This window comes from Amaranthus tricolor, chromosome 12, assembly GCF_026212465.1.
Source record: "Amaranthus tricolor cultivar Red isolate AtriRed21 chromosome 12, ASM2621246v1, whole genome shotgun sequence".
In the NCBI taxonomy this organism is placed as follows: Eukaryota; Viridiplantae; Streptophyta; class Magnoliopsida; order Caryophyllales; family Amaranthaceae; genus Amaranthus; species Amaranthus tricolor.
Window position 1 is genome coordinate 10488166 of NC_080058.1, and position 16197 is coordinate 10504362.

The 16197-nt window shown below is 30.5% G+C and overlaps 2 protein-coding genes across 3 annotated transcripts in view; one reads left to right on the forward strand and one right to left on the reverse strand.

Annotated features, from left to right (window-relative positions):
- Positions 1–230: 230 nt before the first annotated feature.
- On the reverse strand, positions 231–1313 carry LOC130828554 (glutathione S-transferase T3-like). Its single transcript, XM_057694521.1, has one exon. It carries the CDS (start codon positions 1311–1313, stop codon positions 231–233), a length of 1083 nt encoding a protein of 360 aa, XP_057550504.1.
- Positions 1314–15169: 13856 nt separating this feature from the next.
- Positions 15170–16197, forward strand: part of LOC130828193 (uncharacterized protein At5g08430) — a 23624-nt gene continuing 22596 nt past the window's right edge. Inside the window, exon 1 of one of the 2 annotated variants that reach the window (XM_057694042.1) lies at positions 15170–15469. The gene's annotated coding sequence lies outside the window, so the exon portion shown is untranslated. The remainder of the gene's footprint in view (positions 15470–16197) is intronic. The other variant, XM_057694041.1, reaches the window with a different exon arrangement.

Consider the following 16197-nt stretch of genomic DNA (forward strand, 5'->3'; position numbering starts at 1 on the left):
AAACTTTTGCCAGATATTTTCAACCAAGTCATCTTTTAAGGATAAATGTGTTTGTCGATCTTCAACATCATTTTAAGACATTACATAATTAAAACATCATTTTTAAACATTACTTAATTAAACCATCATTAAAAACAATACATAATTAAAACATAATTAAGACATTACATAATTAAACTATCTACTGACGATTGTAATTCTGAAGATATTGTCCAAGTTGAACCATCATATCAGCTTCCCATGGCTGAAGAGTTTTTGCTTAATGATTCATAGATCTCCCAATTCATTCGATATTCTTCCAGTAGAAGTTGCTTTCGTTTTCGGGCTTCTTTTTGTTTTTGAAGTTCTGTCTTCTCTTTCAATATTTCTGAATTAAGTCGAAGACTCTCTCCAAATGCACTCAAAGCTTGAATTGATTGATCTGCAACCATTTTCCCAGTCATGCGAGCCTTAGCCTTCTTCACACCCTCGGGGCGAGTGGATGATCCTCCTTGAGGTTCAGTTGTTGGTGTTTCAGAATCTTCTTCCGTCCTTGATCTTTTCCCACTACTTTCACTACTAACATCACCAGTTGGTTGTTGATCCAATTGTTTTTTTTGATTACTTTTTACCACTTGCTTCCACTTGTTATACTTTCTTAAGATTTTCCATTGCTCAATCAAGTTAAAGTTACCGTGTTTTCTTTGATGGATTAAATGCGCTTCTTTAAGCACATCTTCGTTTGTCGTGCCACTCTTCTTCCTCCTAAGAGCCTCATCATAACTTCCAGACCACTTCAAACATGCTGGAGCAACTCTACCCCAACGACATTTAAGCATGTCGGGGATTCTTCGTGGGATTAGATGGGGTCGTTCCATCCTCGCTGCTTCATAAGCTTCCTTAACTTTCTGCCACCTCACTCTTATCTTTTGGTTGGTGCTCACAATTGGATCTGTACTTGTGTTCATGACTGAACATATGAGAGCAATATCTTCAATCAAATCCCAACTTTTCTTTGAAGGTATAGGGGCTTCGTCATTATTATTAGGTAGCTGTTGAGATGGTTGAACCAATTGAGTAAAGCTCAGTGGTGAACCAAATTGTGAAACTAGATCTTGAAATGATGGTTGGGTGTAAAGACTAGCATCAAAATGATGAACAAAATTTCCTCCATCTTCACCATATTGATCATCTTGATCATTTCCTTCATTTTCATCCTCATCATCATCATCATACTCCATCTCATTTTCGTCTAAACTTTCACCCCTTATTGGAGTTGAATAGATATCAATATTAGAGTTGACATTGTGAGATTGATGATGGTGGTGAAACATAGTTTGAGAATTTTGGGTATTTTGAGGAACATAATAAGATGAATTTGGTATATTTTGAGGAATATAGTAAGAAGAATTTGGAGTATTTTGAGAAAATGGAGGATTGAACGGAGAATTTTGATATTGAATTTGAGCATTTTGATTGTTAGAAGATTTTTTTCTTGGTTTTTTTTTACATGGATTTCTTCCATAATCTGGGTTATTTGAATCCATATTTTTTTTGGGGATTTTTAAAATGATTAATTTGGTATTTTTTTAACAAAAAAAAGTAGGAAAATAAGAACAAAATATGTAAATATAAAATTATGTCAAAAAATATCAATATGGGTCTTATTTTATAGATCTCAAAAAAATATGACCGTTGGTATAATTTTTATTTTTTTTAAAATAATTTTTATACGAAAATAGCCGTTAAAGGCAAAAAACGGGTATATTTTTGCACCCAATCACATGCAGCCACCTGGCCTGCTGATTGACGCGCGTCAGGGGCTTCACAGGCATGCAGGGGTTATATTTGCAACGACCAATCAGGAGTCGACACGTGGCAAAAAAAAATTTTAAAAAAATGGGATGACCGTTCACCAGAACGGGTCATCCTAAGACCATTTTACCCAACCTTTCCCTTAACCCACCTAATATTAAATCACCATTATTATTAATTTCCTTATAGTTTGGTCATGTGACCTAATATTAGATCATCATTAATGATGCCCTTATAACCTTCCAAATTAGTGGACATTTATTTTTTATATTATTCACTTATTATTTTAATTTATAATTTATTTTTAATTAATAATTAAAATATAATTAAGTAAAATATTGTTTAATTCATCTCAATATAAAGATTATTAATATCTACTTTTTATAATATTTTATTATGTATATTAAGTATTGAATAAGTGCATTGATTAGCGTGAAAAAGTAAATATCCTATTTTTAGTGAACTAAAGGGAGAAATAATTCTAATAAGCTTTAACACAGATTCATACTTCAGAGTTGAGACCGTCTATACAAGAGACGTCTCAAGTTTTGGGCTGACCCAATTTATAAATTAAAAAATAAATAAATAACTGAATTTGTGATAACTCATGCTCCTCTTAACTTTTCAACTTCCTTTCTCAGTTTTTCATCTCACTCTTTCCTGACATAAATCACTTATAGTCCTCTCTCAAACTCCATTTATGGTTTTCAATCTCCATCTTTCTCTCTCAAATTCATTGTCGTTTATTCTCTTTTTATCTTCTTCAACATTTGCTAGACCATCAAAGGTATCTATTTATGCTTCATCTTCACCATTTTCGTTTTGAAATCTTTCATTTTCATTTTTTTTGGGTTAATTGTGTTATATATTAGTTAAAATTACAATCCTCTTTTTTAAAAAAAAAAATTAAGCTTCATCAATAGTGGAAATAGTGATGTTGAAGAAGACAACAATGATGGAAATAGTGATGTTGAAGAAGGAAAGTATTGGTGTTTTAACCTAATTAAAGTTTATAGTTTAATATTTTTAATATTTTAAATTTGTTTGTTTTTTAATTTTACTTGTTCTTGATGTTAGGGTTTAAAAATTGGAAAAGATAAGTGATGGTACTGTCTTAGCTTCTGTATTCACAAAGAAGATCAAAAAGATTCCTTCTAAGGATCAAAATGGCAACCCTCAACAATCAAAGGTGACTGATTTAGTACCCAAACAAAGGGGTTATAGTAGCTGGAATTATAATATTATGTATTTGAATTTGTATGTATTTGGGGTTTATAATAGTGGTATTTGTCGTATTGTTATGTATTCATATTTGGGATTATGTTGGAAATATAATAGTGTATATCTGGATTTATTATGGGTTTATAATAGATTATATTTGTGTTTATAATTATGCGTAGTTCATAATATTTTGGATTTATAAAGTAATGTTATAATCCCAACTAAATAATGTTATACCCCCAACTAAACAATGTTATAATTACAATTAAACTATTTTATAACTCCTAATAAACTATGTTGTAATCCCAATTAAACTATGTTATAACACCGATTAAACAATGTTATACTCCCAACTACATTATGTTATAAAACCAACTAAAAAATGATATAACCCACACTACACAATGTTATACTCTCAACTACATCAATCTATGTCAAATGTTCACAGTTATAATACCAATTATATTATGTTATAATCCTAAATATAAGTTATTATAACCCCTAATATACTATGTCATAACCCAAATATATTATGTTATAACGACAAATATATTATGTTATAATCTCAAATATATTGTTACTACACAATGTTTACTCCTAACTACATCAACCTATGTCAAATGTTCACAGTTATAATACCAATTATATCTTGGTTATATCCCTAAATATATGAATATATAACTACAAATGCCTTTATACAATTCTCCAAAAATTAGCCATAGTTGTCTTCTTCAATATCACTGTTTTCCACCATTAATGAATCTTAATTTAAAAAAAAAAATCAGAAGAACCACAATAGCTTTTATTACCTTCCCCAAATAGTATATATTGTTGTCTTCTTCAACATCACTGTTTTTCACCATTGATGAAGCTTTATTTAAAAAAAAGAACATAATCGAATTCAAGCATCATTTCTTCCGTTGTTAGACAATTTTTTCAGGTTATAGAAGGTGTGTATGTTCGATGGTTGGAGAAGGGAGATGAAAAAATCAGAAAATTTTTCATCTTTCAAAAACACAACAGTTTTTTTCTCTTGGAAATGACACGCGCGTGGTTGTTTTAAAAACAACAGTTTTTTTTTAAATTAAGATAATTTTTTGTAACACCCCGTAATTTATCGGGTTTAAAAAGATAATATAATAATAAAATAAATAAGTATTATTAAATTATATTATTTTATATAGATAATTATAAGAAATAAAGTAAGTTAAATTTTAATGGTAACACGTTTTATCGCATACGATGTTATCGCATGACGTTTCTTTGCTGTTTTAACAATAATATAATAATTACTTAATTAATTAATTAATTAAATAAAAAAATAGGGGAAAATGAAGGGGGTGGCCGGTTGTGGAGCATGGGAGGAGTCTTGTAAGTCCTCTCATAATTGTGTATTATGGTACAATTATGATCATTGTCTTAAGTTGCCTATTAATCCTTAAGTTCCTTTGATTTCATCACCATTCTAACTTTTCAAGAGCACACAAAAATTCAGAAAAAAATTCTCTTCCTTAGCCTTCCTTGTTTCGGCATTTCAAAAGAAAAAAAAAAATTTTGTTGTTCCATTCAATCTTTTGATCAAAGGAGTAAGTTTAATTGAATTGTTAATTATAAATTTTATATATTAAATTTCTAAGATGGATTATTTTTTATGTATGATGATATCCTATATGACTTTTAGGAGAATTGAGTATTTTCTTTTGTATATGTAGTTTTCTCTAATAATCCTTTAATAAACTTTAATTTGTTAAAAGGATTAAGTTATGTTCTTTCAAAAAAAAAAAAAAAAACTCCTTGAATCAATATTCTTTAACAAAATTTAAATTTATTATAAGAATTAAGAATTTAAGTTTATATTGAGATTTAAATAATTTCCTTTTATGGTCTATATTTCTCTAACAAAATTTCAATTTGTTAGATGAAATTTAAATGTTATAGATCAAGTAATGTAGTTATCCAAGAGTTTATTTAGCAAAATTTGATTTGTTTGAAGGATTGTGTTTATATATATATATATATATATATATATATATATATATATATATATATATATATATATATATATATATATATATATATATATATATATATGTCTTGATTTAAAAGGGTGATTGGTTTTATGATTCTCAACAAAATTTTAATTTGTTAAGAGAATTAAGTATTTAATTTAATTATCATAATTTATGAAAATTTAAGTTTCTTGACGGATTTTGTGGATGGGCATGTTCTTTTTATTTGATGACTTATATGCCTTGTTGATGGGGTTTTGTGTATTAATATATGTGTGAAAATATAAAGTGGTTGTGTGATAGGAAAATTGGTCTTGTTTGTTTATTTTGGTAGTTGTGAATGTCGCTTCATTAGAGTTATTTTGGTTATGAGATTTAAAGGGTTAATAATTTGAATAATGTATATATAATAATAATAATAATAATAATAATAATAATAATAAAAAATCGGGCAGCAGCAGTTCTGCCTCGGTAATGGTGCCGATCCGGAAACGTTAGTCGTGTTCTGTTGTTGTTTTATGTACCGATGCGTTATAAACTCGTTAAACGCTTAAAATAATTAAAAATAGTAATTGGATGTTAGAAATTATGAAATTTGGTACCCAAGGTAATTGACGCGTTCCGAACGCAATGACGAAGTCGGATTTTACATTTGAATTTTCTAAACTGTCCGAATTGTCCGTTTAAGTTTATGGTTAAAAATGTAAAGTTTAGAACTATTGGGTATTGGATGTGAACATTTAAAATTATCAAGTCTTAGTAACATTTTAGTAGTATGGAGTGAATTAAAGGTGTAAAAATGTTCTAATACGTGATCGTTTTGTGTGTGTGTTATTTAGGACCTCGATTCATAAGAGTGCGAAATTTCTATCGTGATTAAACGTAGTTTGGTTGCAGCGCCTAAAGGTACACGCTTAGACCATATTGTTTATGTGGTTGTGCAAGTAGTGTTGCTTCATTTCTAATCGAGGCATTGTAAATCACATAAGGATTAGACATCTCAAATAATTTAAAAGAAGATAATTGGAAATTGAGAATTTATGTGTTTGTAACCCAAAGGGGTTAACGTTTTGGTTTGTATCATGTTACCCAAAGGGGTTAATGTTTTGGTTTGGATTATTACAATTATTGTTCCCATGGCAGTTTTGGATCATTACGGTCACCATGGGGGTATGCATACCGAATAGGACGGGCAACGTCTTCGGTCGGTGGTTGCGTTGGGATTAGATCTCCCAAGTGTATTCCTCCAAAAGGATTGGATTTATACTTGAACGACCCGAATAGGACGGGCAACGTTACAAGTTGGAATTATCTAATAATGAATGATTTATACTTGAACGACCCGAACAGGACGGGCAACGTTACAAGTTGGAATTATCTAATAATGAATGATTTATACTTGAACGACCCGAACAGGACGGGCAACATTACAAGTTAGAATTATCTAATAATGAATGTATTAGAGCCTATGCATGCTAGGATAAACACATTGCTTGTATTCAACCTGATTGACATTTGTATGAAGTCTCTGACGTGTATTAGATTGTTTCTTTAGAACCTATTGCGTGTTGTCTTACGACGACTAGTAGGTTGATTGTAGGTGGGGATTGGAGTGAGGTCTCGACTTAGAACCCGTAATCATCAAGACTATGCTTTTGTCTTTCGTATTTAGATTATGAGTAGAAAGAAACTCCGAATTTATGTAACAAGAGATAGTGTTGTTTTCTTTTTGCTTTCGCTTATTTTAATTAGTTTATCTAGAGGTCACAAGGCTCTCGAGTTGTACGTAAGAACTTCCGCTGACATATTTTCTTTCTATTTTAAATATATTTCTTTATCGACGGAACGTTGACGATCCTAGAAAAGATTTTTTTCTAGAGTCCATGGAGTGAAATGGAATTTGTATTTTTATATGAATTTCCGAGTCACTTAAACCGGGCCGTTACATTTTTAAATATAGTAATGTGGGCCGGGCTCTTTTGAGAGGCGTCGTCTATACTATAGACGGTCTCTCAGAGAGGGCCTGAAGCTTTAATTATACAAGTCTTTGCACTTAATATTATAATTTGGGAACATATTTTTCACTTTGCATTTATGGAAACTTATTTTTCATGGTATCGTTCACGTAGGATGGGATGGAGTAAATTTTTTTTATTACTTTTTTTTTTTACCAAACCGTCATTTGAGATAGTGGTTTGGTTTGTATTTCAGATCAAATCGCTTTCTTAGATAACGATCTGCTTTAGGCAATATTTTCAAAAAAATTAAAGGAAAAGCAAACCACCTTCTGCTCTTTCGCAGATATTCATTATACAAGAAGGAAAGATTTGTATTAACAAAAAAAAAGTTGACTAGGCCAAACCGTCATCCCAGATGCATGAGATAGCGATTTGAGTTAAATACCAAAACGATATCTTAGGTTGCGGTTTGGTCTGAAGACTTAAAAAAAATTCATCCTACATAGACGTACTATAAGAAATAAGTTTCACATGGATGCAAAATGGGAAAATATGTTTCCAAACTAAAATATTAAGACCAAAGACACATGATGGTAAATTGATACTCCTTTTTATTGTCATTAGTGTCCTATTTGTTGTTGGCACAATGCAACTAAAGTCACGTATATTTTATTTTCAATTTATAAGTTATAAAACATAGTTATATGAAATATTGTTTGATTTGTCTCAATGTAAATTTTATTAAATAGGTGTATTAATTTTTTTATAATTTTTGAACAAGGACAACTACAAATATTTAGAATTAAAAAATGTATCGTTAAGTGGGCAAAATTAAATGTAACATATACTTAGAATAGGAGAAAATACTTAATTTTCATTTTATTAACATCAATATTTTAAATATCTAAGTAAACCAATTTAAGATATTTATAATTGAACTTGTACATTGGCAAACGTGTAAAATCAAATGGGACAATAATAATAAACAAGAGGAAGTATCAATATTTTATAATTTTTAGCTGAGGATAAATTACAAATATTTAGGATTAAAATAATACATCGATAAGTGTGCAAAATTAAATATGACAATTAATAAGAATAGGAGGGGTACTTATTTTTCACCAAATATCATAATTTCAATACAAATTACACAAGAAAAGGATAAAATTATATTTATTTTTTTACCAAATATTCATTCTTTTCACAGCTTATACACAACTCTAAAGCTTGTATATATCATTTTCAAGAAAAAAACTTTAAGTGTCTTAATTTTGCGAAAGAATTGATTTTGAAAATCTTAACTTTAGATGTTTCCAATGTAAACATTCTAACTTTTCCTTTTAATCTAAAAATCTCAACTTTTGCTAGCTTCTAATTTTAAAACACTAAGCTAAGTTACTTACCAGCAACTTTCAAGTGTCTTAATTTTGCGAAAGAATTGATTTTGAAAATCATAACTCTAGTTGTTTCCAATATAAACATTCCAACTTTTGCTAGCTTTTAATTTTAAAACACTAAGCTAAGTTATTTACCTGCAACTTTCGGTAATTTCATCTTCGAGTTAACATATAGTTACTTGATTTGAGTTTTGTTTTCACAGCTTCCTTATTTTTTCCTTCTCTCTCCTAATTCAATTTCCCACCCTTCATTTTCTCTCCCTCTTTCTTCTATGTCTCCAAGATGCAAAATCCCAATTTTAGTTCTTCCTCGAGTCCCGGGCTTATAGTGAACTCAGATGTGGTTAGTTGTCATCACAAATTGCTTGCGAAATTGTGCACTACTAAGAAAAGTCCTATTGTTGGAGAAAGATTTAATAATAAGGGAAATTTACAAAGAAACACCTTTTAAAACCCCTTTTTTATAAAGAAACACCTTTTATAATTTTTTTTGTAAAAAAACACCTTTTAAAAGACTTTTTTTTTAAAAAAACACCTTAAATCAGTTTTCGGCGACTTTTGTCAACTTTTCGGCGTTGACAAGTTGACTATGCCATTTGTCAACTTTCCGGCGTTGACTTTTGTTTTTATTTTTATTTTTATTTTTATTTTTATTTTTATTTTTATTATTAATATTATTTTTTTAAAAATTTTTATTTTTATTATTATATAAAAAAATAAAATAAATAATAATAATAATAATAATAATAATAATAAAAATAAAAATAAAAACAAAAATTAAAAAAATAATAATTTAAAATTTTTTTTATTATTTTATTATTTTTCCTTTTGTTTTTATTTTTATTTTATTTTTTATTTTTATTATTATTATTTTTTTTATTTTTGTTTTTTATTATTATTATTATTATTATTAATATTAATTTTTTTTAAAATAATAATAAAAATTAAAATTTTAAAAAAAATTAATATTAATAATAAAAAAAAATAAAAACAAAAAAAAATTTAAAAAATAATAATAATAATAATAAAAATAAAAGTATAAAAAATATAAAATAACAATAATAATAATAATAATAAATAATAATAATAATAATAATAATAATAATAATAATAATAATAAAAATAATAATAATAATATTAATAATAATAATAATAAAATTAAAATTAAAAAAAATAATAATAATAATAAAAATTTAAAATAAAATAAAAATAAAAACAAAAGGAAAAATAAAAAAATAATAATAAAAAAATAATTTAAAAAAATTTAAAAAATTTTTTAAAAAATTATTATTTTTATATTTTTGTTTTTATTATTATTATTATTATTATTATTATTATTTATTTTTTTTTAATTTTTTTAAATAATAATAAAAATAAAAATTTTAAAAAAAATAAAAATAAAAATAAAAATAAAAATAAAGTAAAAATAAAAATAAAAATAAAAGTCAACGCCGGAAAGTTGACAAATGGCATAGTCAATGCCGGAAAGTTGACAAAAGTCACCGGAAACTGATTTAAGGTGTTTTTTTTTTAAAAAAGTCTCTTAAAAGGTGTTTTTTTACAAAAAAAATTATAAAAGGTGTTTATTTACAAAAAAGGGGTTTTAAAAGGTGTTTCTTTACAAATTTCCCTAATAATAATAATAATAATAATAATAATAATAATAATGATAAAATTATATTTTGTTGCTCATTAGATATAAAAGCTATGTAGAGTATTGATGAGGATAAGTCGCTTGGCCTGGAAAGTTATAATAGTAAATTCTATAAGGAGTCCTAGTCTATTCTGGGTTCAGCTGTGATAGAAGCTGTATAATCTTTCTTTTCAAATGGTAAACTCCTTAAGACCTAAAATACTGCAACAATTACTCTGGTCCCTAAAGTCCTAGCCCATTGCACCCAAGGGACTTTAGGCCCATCTCTTGCTATCATACATAATATAAATACGCATATCCAAGTTAATTTGCTCTCGTTTGAAGAGGTTTCTTAGGAGTATAATTAGCCAAAATCAGAATGCTTTGTGGCAGGGAGGCTCATTTCACACAACATTCTGTTGTGTCATATTTGGTTAAGCACTATTCAAGGAAGAACTGTTATGTCAGTTTTATGATTAAGGTTGATTTAAGGAAGGCTTACGACATTATAGATTGGGAATTTATTCATGATATGTTGATTACTTTGAATTTCCCTTTTTTACTCCATCAAGATTATCATGGTTTGCATCACTTCCACCCAATACTCTCTCTGGGTCAATGGAAGCCCCTCTGAGATCTTCAAGCCTGAAAGAGGCCTCAGACAAAGAGACCCCGTATCCCCTTTTCTCTTTGTTATTGGCATGGAGTATCTATCCAAAATCCTAATATTAGCAGGAGGTAACCAATAGTTTAGCTTTCACCATAGGTGTAAAGGTCTCAAGCTGAATCATCAGTGCTTTGCTTATGATCTTATGCTCTTCTGCAAGGGTAAAGTTAAATCTGCTAAAATTCTATGTGAAAGCCTTAATATTTTCTCCGCTGCTTCTAGACTTCATCAATGCTTCTAAATCAACCCTATATCTAGCAGGGGTCTCGGAGCCTGTTCAACTTCAAATTGCTCATTTGCTTGAATTGTCTCTTGGTAAACTACCCTTTAAATATTTAGGTGTGGCCATCACGTCCATTACTAGTGCTGATTGTGACTCACTTGTAGATAAGATGACAGCCAAAATTTTCTCTTGGAGCTCAAATTTTCTCTCATATACAGCAAGATTCCAACTGTTGTTTGTGGTACTATAGAGCATCTATACATATTGGTGCCAACTCTCCATTTTTTCTAAGATTAGTCATCAAGAAGGTCATTGCTATCTGTAGAGCATATGTTTGGCGTGCAGATCCTAACAATCCAGCTCACGGTAACATTAATTGGAATGATTTTTGTAAATCAAAGACATTCGGGGGCTTGGGCATTAGGAGTATTGATAAATGGAATGAGGCTGCAGTAGGTGAACTGGCTTGGCATGTTGCTAACCTATCTGAGTCTCTATGGTTTCGTTGGGTCTATGGTGTCCATACGAAAGGAGGTAACTAGTCTATGTTCAATCCTCCCATAACTGCAAGTTGGTCTTTCAAGAAGATATGTAGAGTCAAGGATAAACTTTGTGCTTGGATCTTACAGGACAAATATATCATCAAAGATGTCTATCAAGATAACTTTAAGGACCTTCCCAAAGTTTCTTAGAACGGGTTTGTTTGGAATAGATCTTCTACTTCCAAGAGTAAGTTTATTCTTTGGCTAATTGTTTTGCATAAGCTGAAAACCAAGAGTAAACTCTTTCACATGAAGCTTGTTGATGATGATCAATGCCCTATGTGTCTCTCTGCTATTGAAACCATAGATCATATGTTCTTTTCATGCCCCGTTTGTGCTCGATGCTTTAAGAAGCTTTGTAATTGGCTTCTTTTGCATGAATACCCCTTGAAAATTGCTAGTATACTTAACTACATTGGAAAGCAGTTTGTTTTCAAAGGAAGGTGATCATCTCTAGCATCTGCAGTTTATGTTACTACACATGGAAAAGTAGAAATGAAGCTGTTTGGCAATTCTGCAAGAGCACTGTGGACAAAGTGAGCTGGTACAATCCTTCTTAGAGGTGGTTATCTTCTTCATACTGATGCAAAATTGCAGTAGGTTATGATGGCTAACTTTATTGTATCCACCTTTGTTTTGGTGCAATGAAATTTCATTTTCCATAAAAAAATAAATAAAAATGATAAAATTATTAGTATGAACTTAGCGAGTAAGTTTAATTCTTCACTTTATTTTAATTTTTCCAAATTTTAGATGTTAGGTATGTATTGAAATTAAATTTGGAGTTTTTAATCTTTAACGTATTGTGGGTAAATAGTTGTAATGAAGACTTAGTTATGTGTTTATTATTAATCTATATTATTAATTTCCTATGTATTATCTTGAATTGTGATGTGAAGTAATTCATAACAAATTATAACAGTTTTAAAAAATGCAATTTAAAGCGAGTACAGGAAAATTTTAGCAAAAATATTATGACACAAAAGTTGTTCGTCTCAAAATTTTACCCTAGATCGGTTCAAGAAAAGCTTGAATTGGATTAGTGATGTTCGCCCTATTTCTTGTTGCCATGTCCTCTACAAATGCATATCAAAACTTATTTGCTCTAGCTTAAAACTCGTATTGGGTAACATCATCAATCCAGCTCAGGGGGCTTTTGTTGCCGGCAGAAGCATAGTCCACAATGTGCTATTGTGCCAAGATATTGTCAAACATTCTATTAGAAAACATTGTCTTCCTAGTGCTTTACTAAAAATTCATTTACGTAAGGCCTATGACACCATGGATTGGCATTTTATTTAGGATATGCTTGTTGCACTTCGATTCCCTACTCACTTAATTAAGATTATAATGTCATGTATCACTTCCACAAGCTACTCTTTGTTAATCAGTGGACACCCTTTGGAAGCTTTTCATGCTCGACGAGTTCTTAGACAAGGTGATCCCATGTCCTCTCTATTGTTTGTTTTGGGTATTGAGTATTTGTCCAGAATACTCATTAGTGCAAGTAAATTTGAGTCTTTTAACTATCACCCAAGGTGTAAATCCACGAAATTGACTCATTTATGCTTTGCTAATGATCTAATGCTTTTCTGTAAAGCTGATGCAAGATCTCTTAGAGTTATGACCAATTGTATCGAGTTGTTGTCACCTTCTTCTGGTTTGACAGCTAATTCATCGAAGTCTGCCATTTATATTGCTAGTGTCAATCATTCATAATAGCTGCAGCTTGCCCAGATTGTTAATTTCTCTTTGAGTGATCTCCCGTTCCGCTACTTGGGTGTGCCACTAACATCCAAACGCCTTTCTATTCGAGATTGTGATCAATTGGTTGATAAAATGACGAGTAGAATTCGCTCATGGCATGTCAAACATTTATCATACGCTGCTCGTAATTGGTGCCAAATGTTTGTTCTCATAAAGAAAGTTATCAATCATATTAATGCGATCTGCAGATCTTTTCTTTGGTTTGGTATTAGTGAAAATGGTAAACCTGGTAATGTTAGTTGGGCAAAAGTTTGTACGCCAAAGAAGTATGATGGTTTGGGTATTAGAAACCTGGACCTTGGAATAGGATTGAAATCGGGAAAGTGGTTTGGCATATTACAATGCTGAAAGAGTCCCTTTAGGTCAAATGGATTCATAATGTATATACCAAAGGAGGTGATTGGAGGGATTTTAATCCTCCACCCACGGCCAGCTGAACTTTGAGGAAATTATGTAAGGTAAAGGAACAACTTCAGGATTGGGTATTCAACAACACGTACTCTATTCATAATGTGTATGATAAACATATGGAGGTTCAAGATAGGGTTAGATGGGACGCAATGGTGTGGCATAGATACTTAATCCCTCGATCTCGATTTGTTTTTTGGCTTGCACTTTTAAATAAGCTAAAACACATAAGAGACTGCTCTAGCTAGGGTTAAGTATTGATTCTATATGTCCAATTTGTGGGAGTAAGCCTGAATCACATGCACATCTCTTCATCATGTGTGTTTTCATTATTGCGGAGCTACAACGATGGTTGAAGTTTCATTTCTAGATTAAGCATATTGCTTCCCTTCAACCTCGACGATGGAAGATGCCAAGATACAGGAAAAAGTTTCTGGTTACGGTACTTGCGTATATAGTGTATTTTATCTGGTGCACTCGTAATAAAGCGATTTGGCTTGGTTTTGTCCAGTCCCGTCAGCATACTATGCACAAAGTCAAGACTGAGGTGGCTACGCGTATTCAAGGGCTCAATTCTAATGATGCTATTACAATCACTAAGTGGCTAGCTAAAATCATTAGTTTTAGCCTGTGTTTTCTAGTGTTTGTATTAAACTATCTGTGCTTTGGCTTCTTCTTTGCTCGTGCATATGAAGAGTGAAACGGGAAAACTCTTCCTAGAAGGTTTAACCCGTTTTCATACTAATACAATTGTAGAGTAAAGTTGAGCCTTAGTTTGGTACTTGTATCCGTTTTTATGTTTTTATGATATTTCATTTCTCCAAATAATAATAATAATAATAATAATATTCTCCAAAATAATAATCATACTAACAAAAATAAAGCGTTTGTCAATTAGATGTTGACTGTTGGTTGATGACTTTTTTATTTGGCTTGTTTGACTAGTTGAAAATGTTGCTTGTTTTTGATGGCTTTAAGCTAGCTGAAAAAGCCAGTTGTTTATGGAGATGTTTGATAAATTTAAGTATTGAGTGTTGACTGTTTATTAGAGAAAAAAGTGGGTCAGTAAGCGAAAAGCCAAAAGCTAAAAGCCAACCAAAAAAGCTAAGTGGAGTAATTTTTTTATTTTGGTTTAAAAGCCCTTTAACAAACACTTTTTTGGCTATTTGACCAACCAACAAGCCATCAACCAATCAAAAAGCTAAGCAAAACAATCGTTACTACTATCCGCCGAAAAATTTGAACAAAATATGCAAAATTGCATAGAAAAATTCTCAAAATAGGCATGGGAAAAACTTATTTCCTAAAATAAGCACGTAAATCTTTAAATCTAGGTAAAGAGTTTGTTCACTGTTGTTGCGAACAAAGTCTTTGACTTTAATTGTCTTTGTTCTTTGTTCGCTGTCTTTATTCGCTGTTGGTAACAACGAACAACCTCCTTATCTAGATTTAGAGATTTACATACTTATGTTGGGAAATAAGTTTTCCCATACCTATTTTGAAAATTCTCTATACAATTTTACTTATTTGTTCAAATTTTCACTATCCGCCACCTATTAGTCAATTGCCCAAATTCCCAACTCAACCCCCTTTGTCTCCTTTTACACTTTTCAGTTCAGTTCATGGCCTGAATGAATTACTGACACCTCTAAATCCTCCCAAAACTTCCCTTTTCACCGTCTTCTCCTCCGGTCAACTCCACCCCTTCCCAGGTATTCTTTCTCTTTATCTTTTTCATTTCCTTTTTTCATCTCTTTGTTCAATTTTGTCTAAAGCGCCCAACGTAAATTTCAATCGTTCCCTCTTTCCATAAAATTGGCTAATTTCTGCTTCCAAAAGGTTGGGAAATGGTAATAAAAATTGATTTATCTTTCTAGTTCATTTAAATTTGCCTTTAATTATTTGATTCTGTTGTTGGGTAGCCATTTCTTTGTTTATTTACTTAGCTGTTTTTGATGGGTAGTTTTCGAAATGACATTGGGTTAATGCTCTGTCTGATTGCATGTAGTTACTTTCTCTGAGAATTTTTTGGGTGAAAGTTAGCTTTGGCAATCTAATTATGAGAGAAGTCATTGAAAATCATCTAGGAAAGGGTGTTTTGTATATTAATGGTTGTTATATTGTGTATTTTTAATTAGGTTGTTTTAGTGTGTCTACTAATAAGGTTAGTGTAAAAAGTAACATTTGATCTGATTTTGTTGGTTGGTATTTATGTTATTTGGAGTTAGGGTTTATCAAGGGTCAATCAGAAACAATCTCCTTTGTATTACCAGAGGAAGACTCCTACCCACCTCAGTAGGCAGGAGTCTTTTTAGTGGCATTAGGGCAAAGTTGCTGTGTTTGGTCTCTTATGAGTTAGGGACTCTAACAGAGACTTCTTAGATTATTTTTGTTGGGTATGGAGTGTACTTTTAAATTCATGATTCGCTCAAAATGAACTAAAATAGCCCAAAACCAACTATAATTCTCTTTTTTTGATTTGCGAGGAAATTAGGGAATCATGCGACACTGATTTGAGCTATGTGTTGGCATTTTTATGCTGAATTAGTGCAAGGTATAATTTAAGTACATTTGGGTG

What these genes read in the sequence shown, in the direction of transcription:
- LOC130828554 (XM_057694521.1), bottom strand. Translation starts at nt 1,313, where the DNA reads ATGTTTCACCACCATCATCAATCTCACAATGTCAACTCTAATATTGAT.